This window comes from Nicotiana tabacum, chromosome 5 (genome assembly GCF_000715075.1).
Source record: "Nicotiana tabacum cultivar K326 chromosome 5, ASM71507v2, whole genome shotgun sequence".
In the NCBI taxonomy this organism is placed as follows: domain Eukaryota; kingdom Viridiplantae; phylum Streptophyta; class Magnoliopsida; order Solanales; family Solanaceae; genus Nicotiana; species Nicotiana tabacum.
Window position 1 is genome coordinate 139,187,175 of NC_134084.1, and position 27,728 is coordinate 139,214,902.

The 27,728-nt window shown below is 42.8% G+C and overlaps 1 protein-coding gene across 6 annotated transcripts in view; it reads left to right on the plus strand.

Moving 5' to 3' along the window:
* The window catches only part of LOC107780392 (BTB/POZ domain-containing protein FBL11), a 55,323-nt gene that overhangs the window by 16,540 nt on the left and 11,055 nt on the right, over nt 1–27,728 (plus strand). For all 6 annotated transcript variants that reach the window (XM_075254131.1, XM_075254129.1, XM_075254130.1 and 3 more), the window contains 3 exons: nt 23,143–23,288; nt 24,145–24,492; nt 25,955–26,198. In XM_075254131.1, coding sequence (XP_075110232.1) covers nt 23,143–23,288; nt 24,145–24,492; nt 25,955–26,198 — 738 coding nt within the window. The remainder of the gene's footprint in view (nt 1–23,142; nt 23,289–24,144; nt 24,493–25,954; nt 26,199–27,728) is intronic.

A 27,728-nucleotide genomic window follows, 5' to 3' on the forward strand; every position in this document is an offset into this window, starting at 1 on the left:
AGAGTCACAATGGCCAATGAGTCTCAAACCATGGCAACTGCAATAGGTCAAGCAAGCCCAATTCCTTCCTTACCTTTAGATTCAGTTCTTTGTGTCCCTAATAGTCCTTTTAATCTCATAGCTGTTAGTCGCCCAGCCAAATCACTTAAATGTGCCGTTTTATTTCTTGATGATCATGTTTTTATACAAGAACGCAGTACAAGGAGGATCATTGGTACTGGGCGTGAATCAAATGAATTTTATTACCTTATCCTTGCTAAATCACATGGACTCACATCTTGTCTTCCATTACCAACTTGTCCTGTTATTGATTCACCAGCTTTATTACATAAACGGTTGGGACATCCCAGTTTGTCAAAACTTCAGAAAATGGTACCTGGTTTATCTCACTTGTCAGCTCTAGAGTTTGAGTCATGTCAGCTCGGTAAGCATACTCGCTCTCATTTCCCTCGACGTATTAATAATCGAGCAGAGTCACCTTTTACTTTAGTCCATTCAGATGTTTGGGGTCCTAGTCGGGTCAGTTCTACATTAGGATTCCGCTACTTTGTCAGTTTCATTGATGACTATTCTCGGTGCACCTGGATATTTTTGATAAAAAATCGATCTGAGTTGTTTTCTATTTTCCAGACCTTTTACGCTGAAATACGCTGAAATTCAAAATCAATTTGGGGTTTCTATTCGCACATTTCGTAGTGATAATGCCCGTGAGTATTTGTCTTCCCCATTTCAGCAGTTTATGAAATCTCATGGGATTATTCATCAAACATCTTGTCCGTACACATCTCAACAAAATGGGGGTAGCTGAAAGAAAGAATAGACATCTTATTGAAACTGCTCAAGCCCTACTCATACAATCTCATGCTCCGTTGCGTTTTTGGGGGGATGCAGTTCTTACATCTTGCTATCTTATTAATCGTATGCCATCTTCAGCTATCCAGAACCAAGTTCCATTCTCTGTCATGCTTCCCCACTTACCTTTGTTCTCTCTTCCACCCCGTGTCTTTGGAAGCACTTGTTTTGTCCATAACCTTACTCCAGGAACAGATAAGTTAGCTCCCCGTGCTCTTAGGTAGCTGAAAGAAAGAATAGACATCTTATTGAAACTGCTCAAGCCCTACTCATACAATCTCATGCTCCGTTGCGTTTTTGGGGGGATGCAGTTCTTACATCTTGCTATCTTATTAATCGTATGCCATCTTCAGCTATCCAGAACCAAGTTCCATTCTCTGTCATGCTTCCCCACTTACCTTTGTTCTCTCTTCCACCCCGTGTCTTTGGAAGCACTTGTTTTGTCCATAACCTTACTCCAGGAACAGATAAGTTAGCTCCCCATGCTCTTAAGTGCGTATTTCTTGGTTTCTCGAGAACACAAAAGGGGTATCGATGCTATTCTCTTGACCTCCAGCGGTACCTTATGTCCGCTGATGTTACCTTTTTTGAAACCCAATCATACTTCACAGGTCTAGGTAATCACTTAGATATTTCTGAGGTACTACCAGTCTCTTCTTTTGGAGATTCAGTCACTATCTCCCATCCATCTTCCTCTACATCTCCAGCTCCACCATCTATAGCTCCCGTTCCACCATCTATAGCTCCAGTTCCATCACCTATAGTTCCAGTTCCTCCACATAATCCAGTTCAACCTTCTGTAGCTCCGCCACTCTTGACTTATCATCGTCGTCCACATCCAGCATCATGCCCAGGTGATTCACGTCCTGCATCAGGTTCTGCACCTACTGCGGACTTGTCTCCTCTTGGTCAATCAATTGCACTCCGCAAAGGTGTACGGTCCACACTTAATCCTAATCCCCACTATGTTGGTCTAAGTTATCATCGTCTGTCGTCATCTCATTATGCTTTTATATCTTCTTTGTCCATTGTTTCTATTCCTAAGACTACAGGTGAGGCACTATCTCATCCTGGATGGCGACAGGCTATGATTGACGAGATGTCTGCTTTACATGCGAGTGGCACTTAGGAGCTTGTTTCTCTTCGTGCAGGTAAGTCTATTGTTGGTTGTCGTAGGGTTTATGCAGTCAAAGTCGGTCCGGATGGCCATGTTGATCGGCTTAAGGCTCGTCTTGTTGCAAAAGGATATACTCAATTTTTGGGCTTGATTATAATGATACTTTCTCTCCCGTCTGTTCGTCTTTTTTTGTCCATGGCTGCTGCACGTCATTGGCCTCTTTATCAGTTAGACATTAAGAATGCTTCTCCACGGTGATCTTGACGAGGAAGTTTATATGGAGCAACTGCCTGGTTTTGTTGCGCAGGGGAGTTTAGTGGTTGTGTATGCAGATTGCGCAAGTCACTATATGGTTTGAAACAGTCCCCTCGAGCCTGGTTTGGTAAGTTCAACATAATTATTCGGGAGTTCGGCATGACTCGTAGTGAGGCTGATCACTCTGTGTTTTATCGGCATTATACTCCTAATCCGTGTATTTATCTGGTGGTTTATGTTGATATTATTATTACTGGCAAGGATCAGGATGATATTACTAATCTGAAGCAGCATCTCTTTCAGCACATCCAGACTAAGGATTTGGGCAGATTGAAGTATTTTCTAGGTATTGAGGTCGCTCAGTCTAGCTCAGGTGTTGTTATTTCACAGCGGAAGTATGCCTTAGACATTCTTGAGGAGACTGGAATGATGGGTTGCAGACCTATTGACTCTCCTATGGATCCGAACGCTAAGCTTCTGCCTGGACAGGGGGAGCCTCTTAGAGACCCTACGAGATATAAGAGGTTGGTTGGAAAATTGAGTTACCTCACAGTGACTAGACCTAACATTGCTTTTCCGGTGAGTGTTGTAAGTCAGTGTATGGATTTTCCCTATGATAGTCACTGGGATGCAGCTGTTCGTATTCTTCGGTATATAAAGTCAGCTCCAGACAAAGGATTACTATTCGAAGATCGAGGCCACAAGCAAATTGTTGGGTACCCAGATGTTGATTGGGCAGGATCACCTTTTCATAGACGATATACATTTGGATATTGTGTTCTAGTAGGAGGTAATTTTGTCACGACCCAATTCCCGAACCCGAATGTGATGGCGCCTCTCGTGAAGACAAGGCCAGCCAGACCAAACAGAACACCTCTTTTAAACAGTTAAATATCATAAATAGTTCTAAAGCATGATATAATATCCATAATTTGCGGAATTAACGATAACCTCAGTAAGAACCATTCCTACACAGCCCAAACCGCGATGTCACAAGTCATGAGCAACTAAGAAATCCGGATACAAGTCTACTCAACACTAAATTCGATACAATAGTTCTAAAAACATGAAAATGAAAAGATAAGGGAGACACGGGGCTGGGAACGCCAACAACTACCTCGTAGTCTCCGAATCACTGCCTGGACTGGGAGAATCAACACTCAGAAGCGAACTCTGCGATGCCTGAATCTGCACACATGGTGCAGGGAGTAATGTGAGTACTCCGACTCAGTGAGTAACAATTATAAATAACGGCTGAAAGTATGAAAACATGTAAAGGCACAAAGCAATTCCATATCAAGCAGTTAAATCACTTAAAGCAGCAAATCAGTGAAGAAATCAAATGATATCCCTTTTTAAAACAAGTAAAACAGGTAATTTAACAGGTAAATAACAAGTAGAAATCTGCCCCTCGGGCACAGTATCAATCGCTCAGAACAATATCAGCCCCTCGGGCTCAGTATCAATCACTCAGAACAGTATCAGCCCTTCGGGCTCACTCTCAGATCATAATGGGTACCCGCGCTCACTGTGGGTGTGCAGACTCCAGAGGGGCCCCTTACGGCCCAAGCGCTATATCAAGCCACCTCGTGGCATCTTCACTCGGCACTCGACCTCACATCACTCAAGCCACCTCGTGGCATATAAAATATCTCAGGCCCTCGGCCTCATATCACTCAGCATATCCTCACATATGGCCCTCGGCCTCACTCGGTCCAAAAATCATCACAATACCCTTGGGCTTTAGTAAAACAGTAGTTCTCATCCCAAAACATGATGTAGAAATATCATTTAAGTTTCAAATCTGAGTAACAGTGGCTGAGTTTGTAAAATAGTAGATATCAGCAGGACTGAGTTCAAATAATAAGTCAAGCAGTAAGGAAAACAGTGATAAAAATCCTCGAAGGGTACAAATAGTTGGCACGAAGCCCAAATATGGCAATTAGCTTAAATCATGATGATAACAAATAAGTTTCAGTCAAATACGCGGTAAAATCATCAATCGGGACGGACCAAGTCACAATCCCCAGTAGTAAAAGGTCCCACGCTCATCATCCAGCGCGTGTCTCACCTCAATATAGCATTACGATGTGCAAATCCGGGATTTCAAACCTTCAGGACATCATTTACAACCATTACTCACCTCGAACCGGCTAATTCTCTAGCTCGCGACGCCTTTGCCCCTCGAATTGGGCTCCACGCGCGTCGAATCTATCCAAAATCAGAACGAATACGTCACAATATGCTAAGGGAACAGAGCCCAAGCGAAAACATTCGAAAATATCAAAAATCCCAAGATTAGCAAAACCCGAGCCCCGGGCCCACGTCTTGGAATCGGGTAAAATTTAAATTTTCAGAATCCTCACGAGTCTAACCATACCAAAATTATCCAATTCCGATACCATTTGATCCTTCAAATCATCATTTTTTATTTTTGAAAGGTTTCACAATTTTCTTCCCAAATTCCATCCCAAATCATGAATTAAATGATGAATTCAATGATAGATTCATGTACTCTAGCCAAATCTGAGTTAGAATCACTTACCCCGATGAATTTCTTGAAAAACCTTCGAAAAATCGCCAAAATCCGAGCTCTCTAGGTCAAAATATTAAATAAAACCCAAAACCTCGTATTTATAGAGTACCCCTCAGATCTCAGCCTCCGCGGTCCGCACAGAACCACCGCGGTCCGCACTTCATTTTGTGCGGTCCGCGCCGCACATACCGCGGCTACACTTCCTTTTGTGCGGTCCGCGCGGGTGGGTTCTGAGGCCTGCAACCCTTCTGGACCTGCTACAGCTATAATTTTGGCCTAAAACATCCCGTAACCTACCCAGAACTCCCGGAACTTCAAACCAATTGTACCAACACATCCCATGACATCGTTCAAACTTGTTCAAAACCTCGGGACGCTCGCAACAACATCAAATCACTAATTTAACAGGGGATTCAAGCCTAAGAACTCCAAAAACTCTTAAATTATGCTTTCGATCAAAAAGTCTATCAAATCTCGTCCGAATGACCTAAATTTTGCACACACATCCCAAATGACACAGCGAAGCTACTGTCTCTCTCGGAATTCCATTCCGACCCCTATATCAAAATCTCGCCTATCAACCGGAACCGCCAAAATATCAACTTAGCCAATTTAAGCCTAAATCTTCTCTACAACTCCAAAACCCATTCCGATCGCGCTCCTAAGTCACAATCACCTCCCGAAGCTAGCCGAACCATCGGAACTCACTTCCGAGCCTTCTCACACATAAGTCAACATCCGGTTGACTTTTCCAACTTAAGCCTTCTTAAAAGAAACTGTCTCATTTCTTACCAAATCCTCTCCGAACTCGAACTAATCAACCCGATCACATAAAACACGGATAACGAAGCGTAAAGAAGCTAAAATAGGGGAAAACAGAGCGGTAACTCATGAGACGACTGACCGGGTCGTCACATCCTCCCCAACTTAAACAAACGTTCGTCCTCGAACGAGTCAAGAAACATACCTGAAGCCTCAAACAGGTGAGGATATCTGCTCCGCATCTCCCGTTCGGCCTCCCAGGTAGCCTCCTCCACGGGCCGACCTCTCCACTGCACTTTCACTGAAGCTATATTCTTTGACCTCAACTCCCGAACCTGACGACCCAAAATAGCTACTGGCTCCACATCATAGGTCAAATCATCATCCAACTGAACCGTGCTGAAGTCCAAAACATGAGACGGATCCCCAATATACTTCCGGAGCATAGAAATATGAAATACCGGATGCACACTCGACAAGCTGGGTGGCAAAGCAAGCTCATAAGCCACCTTCCCAATCCTCCGAAGCACCTCAAAAGGCCCAATGAACCGCGGACTCAACTTCCCTTTCTTCTCAACCCTCATAACACCCTTCATGGGCGAAACCTTCAGCAAGACCTTCTCACCGACCATGTAGGACACATCTCGAACCTTCCGGTCCACATAACTCTTCTGACGCGACTGCGCTGTACGAAGCCTCTCCTGAATCACCTTCACCTTCTCTAAGGCATCCTGAACCAAATCTGTCCCCAATAGTCTAGTCTCGCCGGGCTCGAACCAACCAACTGGAGATCTACACCGCCTCCCGTACAAAGCCTCATACGGAGCCATCTGAATACTCGACTGGTAGCTGTTGTTGTAAGCAAACTCTGCAAGCGGTAAAAACTCATCCCATGAACCTCCAAAGTCAATAACATAAGCACGCAACATGTCCTCCAATATCTGAATCGTACGCTCGGACTGTCCGTCCGTCTGAGGATGAAAAGCTGTGCTCAACTCCACCTGAGTACCCAACTCTCGCTGAACAGATTTCCAAAACTGGGAAGTAAACTGAGTACCTCTATCTAAGATGATGGAAACCGGAACACCATGCAACCGAACAATCTCCCGGATATAAATCCCTGCCAACCGCTCTGAAGAATAGGTAGTACACACAGGGATGAAGTGCGCGGACTTGGTCAGCCGATCCATAATCACCCAAATAGCATCAAAATTCTTCAAAGTCCGAGGAAGTCCAACCACAAAGTCCATAGTGATCCTCTCCCATTTCCACTCGGGAATAACCATCTGCTGAAGCAAGCCACCCGGTCTCTAATACTCATATTTTACCTGCTGACAATTGAGACACCGAGCTACAAATCCCACTATATCTTTCTTCATTCTTCTCCACCAATAGTGCTGCCTCAAATCCTGATACATCTTCGCGGCACCCGGATGAATGGAATACTGCGAGCTATGGGCCTTTTCCAGAATCAACTCCCGAAGCCCATCCACATTGGGCACACAAATCCGGCCCTGCATCCTCAACACCCCATCATCACCGATGGTCACATCTCTGGCATCATCATGCTGAACTCTGTCCTTAAGGACAAGCAAATGCGGATCATCATACTGGCGCTCTCTGATACGATCATATAAGGAAGACCGAGAAACCACACATGCCAACACCCGATTGGGCTCCGAAATGTCCAATCTTACGAACCGATTGGCCAAGGCCTGAACATCAACTGCCAGAGGTCTCTCCCCAACTGGAATGTATGCCAAACTCCCATACTCACTGCCTTTCCGCTCAAAGCATCGGCCACCACATTGGCCTTTCCCGGATGGTACAATATGGTGATATCATAATCCTTAAGCAACTCCAACCATCTTCGTTGCCTCAAATTAAGATCCTTTTGCTTGAACAAATGCTGAAGACTACGATGATCAGTGAATACCTCACAAGATACGCGTGCCTCCAAATCTTCAATGCATGAACTATAGCAGCCAACTCCAAATCATGAACGGGGTAGTTCTTCTCATGGGGCTTCAACTGACGAGAAGCATAAGCAATAACTCTACCCTCCTGCATCAATACACAACCAATCCCAACTCTCGAAGCATCACAATACACGGTATATGAACCTGAAGCTGATGGCAAAACCAACATTGGAGCTGTGGTCAAAGCTGTTTTGAGCTTCTGAAAGCTCTCCTCACACTCGTCCGACCTTACAAATGAAACACCCTTCTGAGTCAACTTGGTCAAGGGCGATGCGATAGACGAAAATCCCTGAACAAACCGGCAATAATAGCCGGCCAACCCAAGAAAGCTATGAATTTCTGTGGCTGAGGACGGTCTGGGCCAACTCTGAACTGCCTCTATCTTCTTTTGATCAACCTGAATACCCTCGCTGGACACCACGTGTCCCAAGAAAGCCACTGAACTGAGCCAAAACTCACACTTGGAGAATTTTGCATAAAGCTTCTCCTCCCTCCATTTCTGCAACACAACTCTCAAATGCTCCGCGTGCTCCTCCTGACTACGCGAGTACACCAAAATATCATCAATGAATACAATAACGAACGAATCCAGATAAGGCCGGAACACGCTGTTCATCAAGTGCATGAATGATGCTAGGGCATTGGTTAGCCCGAAAGATATCACAAGGAACTCATAATGACCATATTTGGTCCTGAAGACAGTCTTAAGAATATCTGAATCCCTGATCTTCAACTGGTGATAATCGGAACGGAGATCAATCTTGGAGAACACTCTCGCTTCCTGAAGCTGATCAAATAAATCATCAATGCGAGGCAAAGGATACTTGTTCTTAATTGTTACTTCGTTCAATTGCCTATAATCAATGCACATTCTCATCGTGCCATCCTTCTTCTTCACAAACAAAACCGGTGCACCCCAAGGTGACACACTAGGCCGAATGAACCCCTTATCTAGGAGTTCCTAAAGCTGTTCTTTCAATTCCTTCAACTCTGCTGGTGCCATACGATATGGAGGAATAGAAATGGGCTGAGTGCCCGGCTCTAGGTCAATACCAAAATCAATATCCCTGTCCGGTGGCATGCCCGACAGGTCTGCAGGAAACACATCGGGAAAATCCCTCACAACTGGGACAGAATCGATATTAGGAGTCTCAGCTCCAACATCCCCCACAAACGCTAGATATGAAAGACAACCCTTCCTAACCATACGTTGGGCCTTCAAGAAAGATATCACTCTACTAGGAACATAATCAGTCACACCACGCCACTCGATCCGCGGTACACCCGGCATAGCCAAAGTGACTGTCTTAGCATGACAGTCTAGAATAGCACGACACGGAGATAGCCAATCCATGCCCAAAATGACGTCAAAATCCACCATGCTCAATAGCAATAGATCTACTCGGGTCTCCAGACCCCCAATAGTCACCACACATGACCGGTACACATGGTCTACAACAACAATATCGCCTACCGGGGTAGATACATGAACAGGTAAAGCAAGAAACTCACGGGGCGTACCCAAATAACGAGCAAAGTATGATGACACATAGGAAAAGGTGAAATCGGGATCAAATAATACAGAGGCATCTCTGTAGCAGACTGAAACAATACCTGTAATGATAGCATTTGGCCTACCCGGGAGTGCATAGAAACGGGCCTGACCGCCCCCTGATCGACCTCCCCCTCTGGGGCGACCCCTGGCTGCCTGACCTCCACCCCTAGCTGGCTGGGCGGGTGGTGAAGTAACTGGAGCAGAAGTCGAGGGCTGACCCCTCTGCTGAGATGAACTAGCAATACGACGAGGACACTGCCTCCACACATGTCCAAACTCTCCACACTCAAAACAGCTCCCAGGTGCCGGAGAAGGGGACTGAAGGGAACCCCTCGCGCCGGAGTGACTAGCTGATGCACTCGGCATAGAAGAACCTTGAGCTGACGGGGCACGAGATGAACTCTGAGCTGGGAGGGCACTAAGTGATGACTGGCCCTGCTGAGTACCGTGATAACCATGACCCGTAGATGCCCCACGATAACCTGGGCGGGCTGACTGAGCAGGCCTGAAAGAACGACCTCTACCATGCTGGAACTGGCCCCTCGAAGGAGCACCACTGTAACTGCCAGATCCTCTTGGCCTCTTGGCCTCCCTCTCCTCCCGATCCTGACGGCGAACCGTCTCAATCTCGCGAGCAATATCAACCACCTCCTCGAACGTAGCACCGAACACTCTCTCTCTTAGTCATCAGAATACGGAGATGGTAGTTAAGGCCATCAACAAATCTCCTGATCCTCTCACGATCTGTCGGGACCATCCAAACGGCATGACGAGCCAACTCAGAAAACCTCGACTCATACTGTGACACAGTCATATCTCCCTGTCGCAACCACTCAAACTGCCTACGCAGCTCCTCTCTGCGAGACCTGCGGTACATACTTCTCCAAGAAGAGAGTGGAGAACTCATGCCAAGTAAGGGGCGCTGCTCCAACCGGCCTACGCCTCTCATACGCCTCCCACCATGTGAAGGCAGCCCCAGTAAATTGAAAGGTGGTAAATGCCACACCACTAGTCTCAAGAATCCCTGCTGTACGGAGCATCCGCTAACACTTATCAAGAAAACCCTGGGCATCCTCACCCTCAGCACCACTGAATGACGGAGGCTGGAGTCTACCAAACCTCTCAAGACGACGCTGCTTATCATCCGGCATAACTGACACAACAAACTCTTGAGCTGGTGCAACCGGCTGAGCTGGAGGTGCCCCCAGTGTCTGTAGTCCCTGCGCTACCTGCTCAGGTGTGCGAGCAGCGGGGGTCTGATTGCCTCCCCCGGCCCGTGAAGTAGCTGCTGCTGTAGTGGCTGAAACTGCCTGAGCCAAGCCAGTGCAAACTGATAAGATCTGTGCCAAGGCCTCCTGAAGACCCGGAATCACGATGGGCACAGCTGGTGCCTGAACTGGTGCTGCTGGAGCATCCATAGCTAGAGCCTGATCCGGAGCTAGGGCAGCTGGTGGATCTACAAGTGCTGCCCTCACTGCTCTGCCTCTGCCACGACCACGACCGCGTCCACGGCCTCTGGTGGCCTCAGTGGGTGGCACTGGTGGTCGTCCACCTCGTCCGGTAGCTCGCGTCCTCACCATCTGTGAGAGAATGGAATAACAGAAGTTTAGTACTCGGACCAACAAGTTCGCACGATAAGAATTTCAAGAATATGAAGTTTTTCCTAAGGTTCTGCAGCCTCTCGAGGATAAATACAGACGTCTCCGTACCGATCCGCGAGACTTTACTAAACCTGCTTATGACTCGTGAGACCTAAGTAACCTAGGCTCTGATACCAACTTGTCATGACCAAATTCCCTAACCCGGTCGTGATGGTGCCTCACGTGAAGACAAGGTCAGCCAGACCAAACAGAACACCTCTTTTAAACAGTTAAATATCATAAATAGTTCTAAAGCATGATATAATATCCATAATTTGCGGAATTAACGATAACCTCAGTAAGAACCATTCCGACACAGCCCAAATCGGGGTGTCACAAGTCATGAGCAACTAAGAAATCCGGATACAAGTCTACTGAACACTAAATCCGATACAATAGTTCTAAAAACATGAAAATGATAAGATAAGGGAGGCACGGAGCTGCGAACGCCAACAGCTACCTCGTAGTCTCCGAATCACTGCCTGGACTGGGAGAATCAGCACTCAGGAGCGGACTCTGCAATGCCTGAATCTGCACACATGGTGCAAGGAGTAATGTGAGTACTCCGACTCAGTGAGTAACAATTATAAATAATGGTTGAAAGTATGAAAACACGTAAAGACATAAAGCAATTCCATATCAAGCAGTAAAATCACTTAAAGCAGCAAATCAGTGAAGAAATCAAATGATATCCCTTTTTAAAACAAGTAAAACAGGTAAATAACAAGTAGAAATCCGCCCCTCGGGCACAGTATCAATCGCTCAGAACAGTATCAGCCCCTCGGGCTTAGTATCAATCACTCAGAATAGTATCAGCCCCTCGGGCTCACTCTCAGATCATAATGGGTACCCGCGCTCACTGTGGGTGTGCAGACTCCGGAAGGGCCCCTTACGACCAAGCGCTATATCAAACCACCTCGTGGCATCATCACTCTGCACTCGGTCTCACATCACTCAAGCCACCTCGTGGCATATAAAGTATCTCAGGCCCTCGGCCTCATATCACTCAGCATATCCTCACATATGGCCCTCGGTCTCACTCAGTCCAAAAATCATCACAATACCCTTGGGCATTAGTAAAACAGTAGTTCTCAGCCCAAAATATGATGTAGAAATATCATTTAAGTTTCAAATCTGAGTAAAAGTGGCCGAGTTTGTAAAACAGTAGATATCAACAGGACTGAGTTCAAATAATAAGTCAAGCAGTGAGGAAAACAGTGATAAAAATCCCCGAAGGGTACAAATAGTTGGCACGAAGCCCAAATATGGCAATTAGCTCAAATCATGATGATAACAAATAAATTTCAGTCAAATACGCGGTAAAATCATCAATCGGGACGGACCAAGTCACAATCCCCAGTAGTAAAAGGTCCCACGCTCATCATCCAGCGTGTGTCTCACCTCAATATAGCACTACGATGTGCAAATCCGGGGTTTCAAACCCTCAGGACATCATTTACAACCATTACTCACCTCGAACCGGCTAATTCTCTAGCTCGCGACGCCTTTGCCCCTCGAATTGGGCTCCACGCGCGTCGAATCTATCCAAAATCAGAACGAATACGTCACAATATGCTAAGGGAACAAAACCCAAGCGAAAATATTCGAAAATATCAAAAATCCCAAGATTAGCAAAACCCGAGCCCCGGGCCCACGTCTCGGAATCGGGTAAAATTTAAATTTTCAGAATCCTCACGAGTCTAACCATACCAAAATTATCCAATTCCGATACCATTTGATCCTTCAAATCATCATTTTATATTTTTGAAAGGTTTCACAATTTTCTTCCCAAATTCCATCCCAAATCATGAATTAAATGATGAATTCAATGATAGATTCATGTACTCTAGCCAAATCTGAGTTAGAATCACTTACCCCGATGAATTTATTGAAAAACCTTCGAAAAATCGCCAAAATCCGAGCTCTCTAGGTCAAAATATTAAATAAAACCCAAAACCTCGTATTTATAGAGTACCCCTCAGATCTCAGCCTCCGCGGTCCGCACAGAACCACCGCGGTCCGCACTTCATTTTGTGCGGTCCGCGCCGCACATACCGCGGCTACACTTCCTTTTGTGCGGTCCGCGCGGGTGGGTTCTGAGGCCTGCAACCCTTCTGGACCTGCTACAGCTATGATTTTGGCCTAAAACATCCCGTAACCTACCCGGAACTCCCGGAACTTCAAACCAATTGTACCAACACATCCCATGACATCGTTCAAACTTGTTCAAAACCTCAGGACGCTCACAACAACATCAAATCACTAATTCAACAGGGCATTCAAGCCTAAAAACTCCAAGAACTCTTAAATTATGCTTTCGATCAAAAAGTCTATCAAATCTCGTCCGAATGACCTAAAATTTTGCACACACATCCTAAATGACACAATGAAGCTACTGTCACTCTCGGAATTCCATTCCGACCTTTATATCAAAATCTCGCCTATCAACCGGAACCGCCAAAATATCAACTTCGCCAATTTAAGCCTAAATCTTCTCTACAACTCCAAAACCCATTCCGATCGCGCTCCTAAGTCACAAATCACCTCCCGAAGCTAGCCGAACCGTCGGAACTCACTTCCGAGCCTTCTAACACATAAGTCAACATCCGGTTGACTTTTCCAACTTAAGCCTTAAAAGAAACTAAGTGTCTCATTTCTTACCAAATCCTCTCCGAACTCGAACTAATCAACCCGATCACATAAGACACGAATAACGAAGCGTAAAGAAGCTAAAATAGGGGAAAACGGAGCGGTAACTCATGAGACGACTGGCCGGGTCGTCACAAATTTGGTCTCGTGGAAGAGCAAGAAACAGAATGTAGTTGCTCGATCTAGTGCCGAAGCCGAATATTGGGCCATGGCTGTGCCAACGTGTGAGTTAGTTTGGGTCAAGCAGTTGCTCAAGGAGTTAAAGTTCGGAGATATAGCTGGATGGAACTAGTGTGTGATAACCAAGCTGCTCTTCATATTGCGTCAAATCCGGTGTTCCATGAGAGGACTAAACACATTGAGATCGACTGTCACTTTGTCAGAGAAAAAATACTTTCAGGAGATATTGTTACAAAGTTTGTAAAGTCGAATGATCAACTAGCAGATATTTTCACTAAGTCTCTTACTGGTTCTCGTATTAGTTACATGTGTAACAAGCTCGGTACATATGATGTGTATGCACCGGCTTGAGGGGGAGTGTTAGATATGTACATAATGTAGTCTTATCCCACATTGGAATAAGAGTAGTAGTAAGACCTCTTAGTATAGCTATAAATAAGGGCCTCTTGTATTGTATTGAACACAATATCAATATATCATATTTTCTCCCGTGCCTTCTCACAGCTATAAATAGGACCTCTTGTATTATATTGAGTAACTAATATCAATAATAATATTTTCTCCCATGCTTTCTCACATGGTATCAGAGCAATCGTGAGAGATTTATTATGCATAAATTCTAGCGACTCCGGGAAGAGAAATCAGTCAACCGGAAGTCTTTTCCCGGCAAACACATGTTTGCCGCCGTAAAAAAGCCATTTTTTGTCAGTATTGTGCAAAAACTAACACCACCACAAAGTAGATCGGCCTCTGGCGACCAATCCATAAAAATATCTTCATTAGAAGACGTCACGCGTCGGCGCGCGGGGCCCTTTCGAACCACTTTTTGTAAAAACAATTCTTTGGGACAAATTGTTCGCAAGGGAATTTCGAGCCTACCCATCCATGTTACACCAAATTCCAACTACTTTTATATTTTTCCGGCGTGAACACTGATTTCAGAAGGGTTTCTATTTTTCCGGCGTGAAATTATAATGTCATTCGTATCAAAAGCCTTTGACTCACAATCTGTTAGATCCAATTCATTGAATCCAACCCAGATGGTTTCTTTTGAGTTCCTTCATTACAAAACATGTAAACATTGTAAACAGACATCTTCAGAGATTGCTTCTGTTGTTCAAACAGGTAGTAGCGTGAGTTGTGTCTCCCAATCTTCAACCTCCGAGTCGTGGGTCATTGATTCAGGTGCATCGGATCATATTTTTGGTAACAAATCCCTTTTCACTACTATTTTGTATTCTCAATCTCTTCCAAGAGTCACAGTGGCCAATGAGTCTTAAACTATAGCAACCGCAATAGGTCAAGCAAGCCCACTTCCCTCCTTACCTTTAGATCCAGTCCTTTATGTTCCCAATAGTCCTTTTAATCTTATAGTTGTTAGTCGCTGAGCCAAATCACTTAAATGCACTGTTTTATTTCTTGATGACCATGTTTTTATACAGGAACGCAGTACGGGGCGGATCATTGGTACCGGGCGTGAATCAAACAGACTTTATTACCTTATCCTTGCTATATCACATGGACTCACATTTTGTCTTCCTTCAATAACTTGTCCTGTTACTAATTGACCAGATTTATTACATAAACAGTTGGGACATCCCAGTTTGTCAAAACTTCAGAAAATGGTACCTGGTTTATCTCACTTGTTAGCTCTAGAGTGTGAGTCTTATCAGCTCGGTAAGCATACTCGCTCTCATTTCCCTCGACGCCTTGATAATCGAGCAGAGTCACCTTTTACTTTAGTCCGTTCAGATGTTTGGGATCCTAGTCGGGTCAGTTCCACCTTGGGATTCTGCTATTTTGTCGGTTTCATTGATGATTATTCCACGTGCACTTGGAATTCAGACCTTCCACGCTGAAATTCAAAATCAATTTGGGATTTCTATTCTCACATTTCGTAGTGATAAAGCCCGAGAGTATTTGTCTTCCCCATTTCAGCAGTTTATGAAATCTGTTAGCGGAAACGTAAAAGAAAGAACACAAGATTTAACGTGGTTCGGATCAAAATAATCCTACGTCCACCAGAGAACAATTGTCCTTTTAATATTAACAAAGGAAGGGGAGATTTCCCAATTACACTTAAGAGAATTTCTCTCTTAACTCTCTACTCACTACAATGTATTGTATTATTTTGGGATGATTTCTACAAGTGAAGGAGTGCATCTATTTATAGAGGTAAAGACCTCCTCTTGATGTCATTGCTGACATCAAACTACCTCCTCTTGATGTCATGGGTGACATCAAAGGAGGAAGCTTCCTCCTAGCATCCACACCAACTCTTTCCACCAACTCTTCCAATTGGCATGCCATTGTTGACTAAACATAAACCAACATTTTCAGCATGCCATTGTTAACTAAACATAAACCAACATTTTCAATCTCCACCTTGGTTTGCGTTTCGAGCGTGTGAACAACTCTGGCCAAAACTTCTAAGCTTACTGGGCAACCCCGTTGTAAGAAACAAGAAGAATCAAACCATTGTTGAACATGCCACCTCCACCTAGCAACTGTTCTCTTCGGAGTTGCATCAGTTGATGCACACCCCCGCCAAGTCCTTGCAGTGTGCAAACTTAGCGAGCGGGACTATCTTGGTCAACATGTCTGCAGCATTATCATCTGTGATAACCTTCACGACCTTGATAGTTCCCTCATCAATAACATCTCGAATAAAATGAAATCTGACATCAATGTGTTTAGTGCGCTCATGAAATCTCTGATTTTTCATTAGATGAATAGCACTCTGACTATCACATCTAAGAGTTGATTCCAGCTGAACCAAACTCAATTCCGCTACTAAACTTTTCAACCAGATAGCTTCCTTTACCGCCTCCGCTGCTGCCATGTATTCTGCTTCTGTCGTAGACAAAGCGACAATTGACTGCAAAGTCGACTTCCAACTGACGGCACTGCCAACGAGGGTAAAGATGTATCCAGTTGTGGACCTTCTTCTGTCAAGATCTCCTGCATAGTCAGAATCCACATAACCGAGAATTGAAATACCTGTACCACTTTTTCGAAAGGTAAGACCAACACCAGAAGCTCCTTTGAAATATCTCAATATCCACTTGACAGCTTCCCAATGCCTCTTTCCTGGGTTGGACATGTATCTACTTACCACACTTACAGATTGAGCAATATCTGGACGTGTGCATACCATAGCATACATAATACTACCAACTGCACTGGCATAAGGAATCTTTGACATATGCTCCACCTCATCCTCGGACTGAGGCATTTGTGACTCTGAAAGTTTAAAATGAGGAGCTAATGGTGTACTTACAGGCTTGCACGTTTGCATATTGAATCTCTCGAGAACCCTTTCAATATACCTCTTCTGAGAAAGATGTACAACATCGTCTTCTCTTGAAATCTCCATACCAAGGATTTTCTTTGCATCTCCTAAATCCTTCATGTCAAATTCCTTACTCAATAGTTTCTTCAAAGCATTTATCTCTGTAATGTTGTTAGCAGCAATAAGCATATCATCAACATACAACAATAAATAAATCATTGAGTTACCAGACATCTTCTTGTGATACACACAACTATCAAATGCACTCCTTGAGAATTTATGTGTAGTCATGAATGCATCAAACCTCTTGTACCACTGTCTAGGGGATTGCTTCAAACCATACAAAGACTTCTTTAGTTGGCATACGTGATCTTCTTTTCCCTCAGCTAGGAAACCTTCAGGTTGATCCATATAGATTGTCTCTTCTAGATCACCGTGTAAGAAAGCAGTTTTGACATCAAGCTGTTGAAGCTCCAAGTCAAATTGTGCAACCAATGCTAGTAGCACGCGAATTGAGCTATGCTTCACGACCGGAGAGAAAATCTCATTGTAGTCAATTCTCTCCTTTTGGCTGAAACCTTTTGCAACCAATCTCGCCTTGAACCTAACATCTTCCACTTCAGAAATTCCCTCTTTCTTTCGGTAGACCCACTTGCATCCAACTGTCCTCTTCCCCTTTTGTCTTTTCACTAAGACCCATGTCTGATTCTTGCGAAGAGACTCCATCTCTTCAGTCATGGCTAACCGCCATTGTGCGGCATCCTTGCAAGAAGTTGCTTCAATATACGAGGAGGGCTCCAGATCTTTAATCTCTTCTTGTGCAGCTACGAACGCATATGCAATCAAGTTTGCTTGATTTATAAGGCGTTCCGGTTCTCGTGTTTGCCTCTTCTCCCTCCCCTTCGCAATTGTGTATGGTTCATTGACAGCAAGTTCTTCAACGCCTACATCTTCTGACTCATCTTTAACCTGAGTCTCTTGATCCTTTTCCTTGGCAAGCTCCACCGGAAGCTCCACCTGCTCGTTGTTCTTGTTTCCTGAAAACTCCACGGAAACTTTACGGGGATCAAGTATAGAGGATTCATCGAAGGTGACATCTCTACTAACTATAAATTTGAGTAAAGACAAACACCAAAGTTTGTACCCTTTTACTCCATCCACATACCCTACGAATATGGCCTTCTTAGCCCTTGGTTCAAGCTTTCCTTCATTAACGTGATAATAAGCTGGACACCCAAATACTCGTAAGTATGAATAGTTAGAGGGTTCACCTGACCATACCTCATTCGGAGTCTTAAAGTCAATTGCCGATGCTGGAGATCGATTGACAATATGAGCAGTAGTGTGAACTGCTTCAGCCCAAAATACTTTGGACATTTTGGCTTGTAGGAGCATACAACGAGCCTTTTCAAGAAGAGTTCTGTTCATTCTCTCGGCAACTCCATTCTGCTGTGGGGTATGCCTGACAGTCCTATGTCTTGAGATCCCATGAACCTTGCAGAATTCATTATACTCTTCATTGCAAAACTCCAAGCCATTGTCTGTGCGAAGATACTTGATTTTCCGCTCCATTTGATTTTCAATCAAAATCTTCCACTCTTTAAATGCTTCAAAAGCATCACTTTTTGCCTTCAAAAAATACACCCAAACCTTTCGTGAGAAATCATCAATAAAAATGAGAAGATACCTCTTTCCGCCCTTCGATGGAAGTTTAGAAGGACCCCATAAATCTGAATGGATGTAGTCTAGCACTCCTCTTGTCTTGTGTTTGCCAGTGCTGAAGCTGACCTTCTTCTGCTTCCCTAGAACGCAGTGCTCACAGAAGTCAAGCGTGCTGATCTTCTCACCTTCCAAAAGTTTACGATTGCTCAACATCTCCAGTCCACGTGCGCTCATATGACCCAGTCTCATGTGCCATAGTCTTGCCTTGTCATCATTAGATAACTGCACTGTAGATGCATTTGCAGAGCCAACAATGGTGCTTCCGGCCAATGTGTAAAGGCCATTCTCCAGCTTGCCTTTCAGCATGACTAAAGAACCTTTAGTCACCTTCATAGTTCCTGCTTCGCTCATGTACCTGTAGCCTTGTTCATCCAGAGTACCCAAGGAGATCAAATTCTTCTTCAGATCAGGAACATGACGGACTTGTGTAATAGTCCTCACGATTCCATCATGGCAGCGAACCCGAACTGAGCCAATGCCAACTATTGCACAAGTTGCATTATTGCCCATTACTACGGTTCCTCCACTTTTCTCGTAGCTGCTAAACCAGTCTTTTCGGAACGTCATATGCAGAGTACAAGCAGAGTCTAACACCCATTTGTTTTCATAACTACTATTATTATTACACGATGTTGTTAGTACATAATCATTATCAAAATTATGTACCTGTTCAACTGTAGATGCACTCGCCTTTTCCTTGGACTTTGACATTGGGCAATCTCGTTCAAAGTGCCCCTTCTTGCCACAACCCCAACACTCTGTATTCTTCTTGTTCACACGAGACTTTGATCTGTGCTTTGATTTGGTCTTTCCCTGTTGGCTAGTCCGGCCTCTTACAAAGAGGCCACTTGCCTGGTCATCTCTATCTCCTTCAATGTGCCTCCGCACATCACTAGAGTTAAGTGCCTGCCGCACTTGCTCAAGCTTGATAGGCTCCTTGCTATACATCATTGAATTCTCAATATCACGATATCCTGAAGTCAATGAAAATAGCAAAGCACATGCAAGCGTCTCCTCCTCCCTTTTAATTCCTGCAATCTGTAAGTCCATGACAAGTTTATTAAACGCATCTAAATGATCTTGTAACGAAGTACCTGGCCCCATCTTAAATGTGTGAAGACGCCGTTGTAACAACATTCTTGTTGTCACTGATCGGTCTTGGTATAGCCCTTCTAGCTTTTCCCACAACTGTTTGGCCGTCTCTTCGGTACCCGTACTCACTTCACAAAGCACGTTAGGTGCAAGGGATAGTTGGATTGCACTCAATGCATCCCCTTCAATCTTCTCCTTGTCGGGAGCTGATATATCCGTAGGATACTTTCTGTCAATAGCATGGATTGAACCTTCCCTCCGCAGTAACGCCATTATCTGGATCTTCCAGATATTGAAGTTGTTGCGTCCATTGAATCTATCAATTTCAAACTTCATGGAACTCATATTTGCTTGTTCTTCCTCCTTGGATCGTTAAAGAATCCTGTCGCTCTGATACCAATTGTTAGCGGAAACGTAAAAGAAAGAACACAAGATTTAACGTGGTTCGGATCAAAATAATCCTACGTCCACCAGAGAACAATTGTCCTTTTAATATTAACAAAGGAAGGGGAGATTTCCCAATTACACTTAAGAGAATTTCTCTCTTAACTCTCTACTCACTACAATGTATTGTATTATTTTGGGATGATTTCTACAAGTGAAGGAGTGCATCTATTTATAGAGGTAAAGACCTCCTCTTGATGTCATTGCTGACATCAAACTACCTCCTCTTGATGTCATGGGTGACATCAAAGGAGGAAGCTTCCTCCTAGCATCCACACCAACTCTTTCCACCAACTCTTCCAATTGGCATGCCATTGTTGACTAAACATAAACCAACATTTTCAGCATGCCATTGTTAACTAAACATAAACCAACATTTTCAAAATCTCATGGAATTATTCATCAAACATCTTGTCCGTACACATCTCAACAAAATGGGGTAGCTGGAAGAAGGAATAGACATCTTATTGAAATTGCTCGTACCCTACTCATACAATCTCATGCTCCGTTGCGTTTTTGGGGGGATGCAGTTCTTACATCTTGCTATCTTATTAATCGTATGCCATCTTCAGCTATCCAGAACCAAGTTCCATTCTCTGTCATGTTTCCCTACTTACCTTTGTTCTCTCTTCCACCCCGTATCTTTGGAAGCAATTGTTTTGTCCATAACCTTACTCCAGGAACAAATAAGTTAGCTCTTCGTGCACTTAAGTGCGTATTTCTAGGTTACTCAAGAACACAAAAGGGTATCGATGCTATTCTTCTGACCTTCAGCGGTACCTTATGTCCGTTGATGTTACCTTTCTTTGAAACCCAATCATACTTCACAGGTCCAGGTAATCACTTAGATATTTCTGAGGTACTACCAGTTTCATCTTTTGGAGATTCAATCACTATCTCCCATTCATCTTCCTCTACATCTCGAGCTCCACCACTTACAGCTCCAGTTGTAGCTCCACCACTTATAGCTTCAGTTCCACCACCTATAGCTCAAGTTCCTCCACATAATCCAGTTCAATCTTCTGCAGCTCCACCACTCTTGACTTATCATTGTCGTCCACATCCAGCATCAGACCCAGGTGATTCACGTCCTGCATTAGATTTTGCACCTACTACGGACTTGTCTCCTCTTAGTCAACCAATTGCACTCCGCAAAGGTGTACGATCCACACTTAATCCTAATCCCCACTATGTCGGTTTAAGTTATCATCGTTTGTCGTCACCTCATTATGCTTTTATATCTTCTTTGTCCACTGTTTCTATCCCTAAGTCTACAGGTGAGGCGTTATCTCATCCAGGATGGTGACAAGCTATGATTGACGAGATGTCTGTTTTACATTCGAGTGGCACTTGGGAGCTTGTTTCTCTTCGTGCAGGTAAGTCTATTGTTGGTTGTCATAGGGTTTATGTAGTCAAAGTCGGCCCGGATGGCCAGGTTGATCGGCTTAAGGCCTTGTTGCAAAAGGATATACTCAGATTTTTGGGCTTGATTATAGTGATACTTTCTCTCCCGTGGCTAAAGTAGCATTTGCTCGTCTCTTTTTGTCCATAGCTATTGTACGTCATTGGCCTCTTTATCAGTTAGACATTAAGAATGCTTTTCTCCACGGTGAACTTGAGGAGGAAGTTTATATGGAGCAACCACCTCGTTTTGTTGCTCAGGGGGAGTTTAGTGGTTGTGTATGCAGATTGCGCAAGTCACTATATGGTTTGAAACAGTCCCCTCGAGCTTGGTTTGGTAAGTTCAGCACAATTATTCGGGAGTTCGGCACGACTCATAGTGAGGCTGATCACTCTGTGTTTTATCGGCATTCTACTCCTAATCCGTGTATTTATCTGGTGGTTTATGTTGATGATATTGTTATTACTGATAAGGATCAGGATGGTATTACTAATCTGAAGCAGCATCTCTTTCAGCACTTCCAGATTAGGGATTTGGGCAGATTGAAGTATTTTCTAGGTATTGAGGTCGCTCAGTCTAGCTCGGGTATTGTTATTTCACAGCGGAAGTATGCCTTAGAAATTCTTGAGGAGACTGAAATGATGGGTTGCAGACCTATTGACTCTCCTATGGATCCGAATGCTAAGCTTCTGCCAGGACATGGAGGCCTCTTAGAGACCCCACGAGATATAGGAGGTTGGCAAATTGAATTACCTCACAGTGACTAGGCCTGACATTTCTTTTCCGGTGAGTGTTGTAATTCAGTTTATGGATTCTCCCTGTGATAGTCACTGGGATGCAGTTGTTCGCATTCTTCAGTATATAAAGTCAGCTCCAGGCAAATGATTACTATTCCAGGATCGAGGTCACGAGCAGATTGTTGGGTACACGGATGTTGATTGGGCAGGATCAACTTTTGATAGACGTTCTACGTCTGGATATTGTGTTCTAGTAGGAGGTAATTTGGTCTCTTAGAAGAGCAAGAAACAGAATGTAGTCGCTCGATCTAGCGCCGAAGCCGAATATCGGGCCATGGCTATGGCAACGTGTGAGTTAGTTTGGGTCCAGCAGTTGTTCAACGTGTTAAAGTTCGGAGAAATCAACAAGATGGAACTAGTGTGTGATAACCAAGCTGCTCTTCATATTGCGTCAAATCTGGTGTTCAATGAGAGGACTAAACACATTGAGATCGACTGTCACTTTGTCAGAGAAAAAATACTTTCAGAAGTTATTGTTACAAAATTTGTAAAGTCGAATGATTAACTAGCAGATATTTTCACTAAGTCTCTTACTGGTTCTCGTATTAGTTACATGTGTAACAAGCTCGGTACATATGATGTGTATGCACCGGCTTGAGGGGGAGTGTTAGTTATGTGTAGTCCCACATTGGAATGAGAGTAATATGTACTTTGTAGACTATAGCTATAAATAGGACCTCTTGTATTATATTGAATATCTAATATTAATAATAACATTTTCTCCCGTGCTTTCTCACTTAAGGCTCTACATTGTAAGTTAAGGAAGCTGGAAATTACATTTGTGGACATGATTATATCCTCTTTTCCAACTTCCATGTGGTTTCTGATATCTTTGACTTCAATTTTCAAAAAATCTCCTCATTTGCAGCTATCAGTGAAATTACTCTTTTGGAGCTTATCTCTCAATTATATAGAGTAAGAAGTCTTTGTTTGAGGGAAACTCAGCTTGACGACAATTCTCTCTACAAATTTTCGGGATCGTCACTCGAGATGCTTGATGTATCTGATACTAAGGTTTGTGAGTAATTCTGGATGAACTTAAAGTCTTCTTCCTCCAAGTTATTCTGGAAAAGATGTGGATTTTATTTTATCAGTGTGCTCTAGGGAATAAGCTGTTGCAAATCCATGGGAAATACTTGTTGAATTCTGTGCTTGAAGCTTTTAGGGTGAGCAATTGAAAGGGTGGAGGTCTTTGGTTGAATCTCACGACCTACCATAGTGATAATAATATTTCTTTGTATTTGGCCCGTATAAAAGAATCCAACAGGCGACGGTACATGACAGAGCTATCAAAGACACAATCAAATGAAAAAAAGTTTCCCACTTTAACAGTTTAAGCTCTTAAAAGGGTTGTTCCCACACAAATCTGTACACTTATGTATTTCAGGACATTTATATATCTAGCTTACTTTTATACGCCCTAGTGAATCTGTTGACAGATGAAGTAGAAGCTGGAGTAGATCAGTGGACTTAATCGAACTTCACCAATCTTTTAAAGGTTTCTGGAAATTCAGATCCATGCGTTTTGAAGAAAATATTTAAAATCAGCAACCATCTAGGTACTTTATGTCACTAAACTCTCCACATCTCCATTTAAACTCCCTCTCCACTACATGGATTACTGCCAAAGACGCCAAGGCCTTTCACTTGCTTTTACTGACTTATAGTATCCCAGAAGGGAGCACTTTTTGGGGGCTTTGGACTCTATGGGTGGAGCCTTTGAGGTAGAATGATGCTTATAGACAGATGACAGATGACAGATGATTTGTGTTTAGCATGAAATCGAAAAGTTCTGCCTTACACCTGGAGTAAGATCTGCACAGTACGACATGTCTGTATGACCAATATATTGTAAACTTTGGAATTTCAGGTTTCTTGCCATGCAGTGGGTCATGTTGTCCGCAGAAGTCCTCATCTAAAGTGCTTGATTGCCAGAGGCTGCAGGCATCTATTAAAAGAGGAGAGTAATATTCTAGAGAACTCTCCTGCTTTGTCATATAACTGTCCTGTATTGTATTATGAGCTTGGAAAGTCCTGCAATTTGGAGGAAATCTCACTTGGTTGGGGATTCTCATTCTTTTCACTGGAGGCCCTGCGGCCAGCAATTAAAATGTTGAGGACATTTATTGTTGGTTTAGGTGGATCTTTAGGTGAAGATGGGCTCAAGCTGGTACCCACTTTTTGTCCTTGGCTAGAGACGTTGATTCTTTATTTCCAGGTAAAGTGTTTACATAAACTTCTTGGTAGTTTTTTCCCCCTCGTCTCGATCCAGTTAGTTGTGTGCAAATTGAACAATGTTCAATGAGCTTATGGGTTGAGGGCCTGAACTGGTGTTCAATCATCTAAATTGTAAAGAAATATGATGACGGAACTGTATTGTCGAAAATGACAAAAGCTGTTGATCCTTGCAACTCATTTCTAAATCTTTTTCGCCTTTTATTATGTTTATTCCAAGGCATGGTTCCTCATGTCCAAATACTTTCACGAACTCTTTTCATTGTCTTGAGTTCTCTTTTTGTAGTGTACCACCTTCAAGTCTCTCTTTTATTTGTTTATAAGGACCACCTTCAAGTCTCTTTACCATAATGACAATGGATGATGTATATTTCATGATCAATGGTTCCTTCAAGTAACATGAAGTGTGATGAAAGTTATCTTTCCCTTGGGTATTTATCCTTGAAAGTTAAGCTGAGGGGCTGCAACCTGTTTCAAGTCTGAAACTTATTTACCTGGGCTTGGAAACTAAAGGTTTCTTCTTTGTCTCTAAATCTGTTCCATCTTTACTTGAGATTTCAAAAGCTTGGACTAAAGGTTTCTTCTTTCTCACTAAATCTGTTCATCTTTACTTGAGATTTCAAAAGCTTGGAGAGACACCTTTTAATATCATTCCATAAAATGAAAGTATGGAATTTGCTAACTTGTCTATATATAGTTTTTTTGTTCTTTGAAAGTTCTATTCTGAATCTTACAATTTCTTAGATTATTCGAGACTGGAAATCTGGTCCTTAAGTTAGACTTTGATAAAGCCACCACTCTCTCATTTTATAAATTATTACATCTTAAAAAATGTTTAATGTATAATTTTTCTTGAGCTGAGGGTCTTTTGGAAATAACGTCTCTACCTCCACAAGATAGGGGCAAGGTCCGCATACACTTTACCCTCCCTAGACCCCCACAATGTGGGAATACGCTGGGTATATTGTCGTTGTTTAATAATTAATATATAATTTTAGAATTTGTGGTCAAATGTACTTATCAAAAAACAAAAATTGTGGACAAATTTATAAAGTTTTGAAATCAAAAAGCAAACCAACAAAGAAATCAGACAGGGAGTGTACTTTCGGTAATTTTATAAAGTTAACTTGCAATAATGGGACTTATCAGGATACAATAGTGCTGTGAGATTTTTCTCTCCAAACTTGTTACTTACAAAATCTAACATACACATTTATATCTGACTATACGTAGGTTTGTATGGATTGAGAGTGTCAATTATTCATTTCATTGAGCATAGAAAAATAGGGCATCCAGTTGTTAACACGATCTACTTTACCTTCTTGTGCCTGGAAATCTAACTTCGGTTGCTAATGTAATTTATCTTGTTCGAGACTTAAATAATGTGTATTTCAGACTAGTGCTTGAAATCAGTGTTGCCTACTTAGTATTACTGATCTTAACAGGTAATATCTGATTCTGTTGTAAGAAATATCTTGGAGACCTTAAAAAACTTGCAAGTGTTAGCTCTTTGCTATTGCTTTGGTGAGATTTCCTCACTAAGCTTCCAGTTCAGTGCACCGTGTTTGAGGAAATTGAAGCTTGAAAGAGTAACAGCACAGATGACCAATGATGATTTACTTACCCTTGCTCAGAATTGCATGAACATAACTGAGCTTTCTCTGCTGGGATGCAGACGTCTTAATTCAGGTTTGCACTACTCTCAAGAACATCATGTTTGAATTTTTATGATTGGAAAATTCTCCTGTGTCTGAGGTTCATCCAGTTGTAACAAACAAATCCATTTTTCTGTTCTTATTCTCCAGATCAATTAGACAATAAGAACATCTATGCCTCAATCCCAAGCTAGTTAGAGTCGGCTATATGAATCCTCGCTATCCATGTTACTCCATTTATCTTGTCAATCTTATGTCAAAATGTTTGGGTTCTCTAGCACTAGAAGTTCTCTGCTTTTTTTACAGGCATACGAATCTCTAACAACACTAAAAGACTCCTAACAAACATTGGACCCAAAGTAAGTGTACCAACATGATTAAGCCTTACTCCGAACTAGTTGGTATTGCTTACGTGGGTCCTTTTCGTCCTTTGTGCCTTTATTTTCACTAAGTCTACCTAGGTTCGAAAAGATTGTCGGTCTTTTGAAACAACTTTCTTCCATGTGATTTTAGGTGTACCTCATCCCTTTTAACTGCAATCCTGTCTTATCTCACCTCAACTTTATTTTTTTATGTTGGCTAATCATGTGGTGCATATATTCTATCTTGTGCTTATCCTAACTAAATCCTCACTCTCTAGAAAGTATCTCCAATTTTCAAGTTTAATGACACCGTCTCTAATTTCGCCAATTAACACAATATTGTTTGCAAATAGCATACATCATAGGGACTGATCTTGTATATTGTTAGTGCATTCATACTTGGGGTAAATAATTACGGGCTAAATGCAAATAAATGGTGTAAGCCTATGGTTAGGGGAAACTCCGTTGTTTCTACTATCACTGTTCTTATACTTGGTCTAAAGAATGAGAAACTAAGAGATGTTAGGAATTGAATTGCTTGACTATTCCCCCAACGACATTGGGCTTTGAGTATAGTTTACAAGTAATCCAGACAAGAGATCATAACTCAAGTGGAAAGCATCTCCACCTCCAACCGTAAGGTTGTGGGTTTGAGTCACTATGGGAGCAAATTACCATATCAAAAAAAAAAGTCTACTAGTAATCCAAAAAAAGAAAGGAAAGTAATTTCTATTCCTAAGTACTCAATTCTAAGGATTCTAAACCTTTCCAAAATTTACAAGGAAAGGGCTCTTGTTATATTAATAATTTCCTAATTTTTGACACTAGTGATTGCTTCTTCGTTCTTATTCTTTATATATTTTATTTAATATGGATTCAATTCTTCTCCAATATCCACCAAAGGACATTTCTTTGACATTTTATGATGTTCTTGCCCTAGATCAATAAATATAATGCGTGGATCTTCCTTCTTCTCCCTATAAACTTCCATCAATTTTTTTAGCAAGAATATAAACTCTATTATAGATCTACCAAGCATAAAACAAAACTGGTTCTTAGTCACTCTTCTAGTGTTCCTAAGCTTACACTCTATCCCTCTTTCACAAAGTTTTAAAGTATGGTTAATAAGTTTAATGCCTTGGAGCAATGGTAAAGTTGTCTCCGTTTGACCTATAGGTCACGGGTTAGAGCCGTGGAATCAC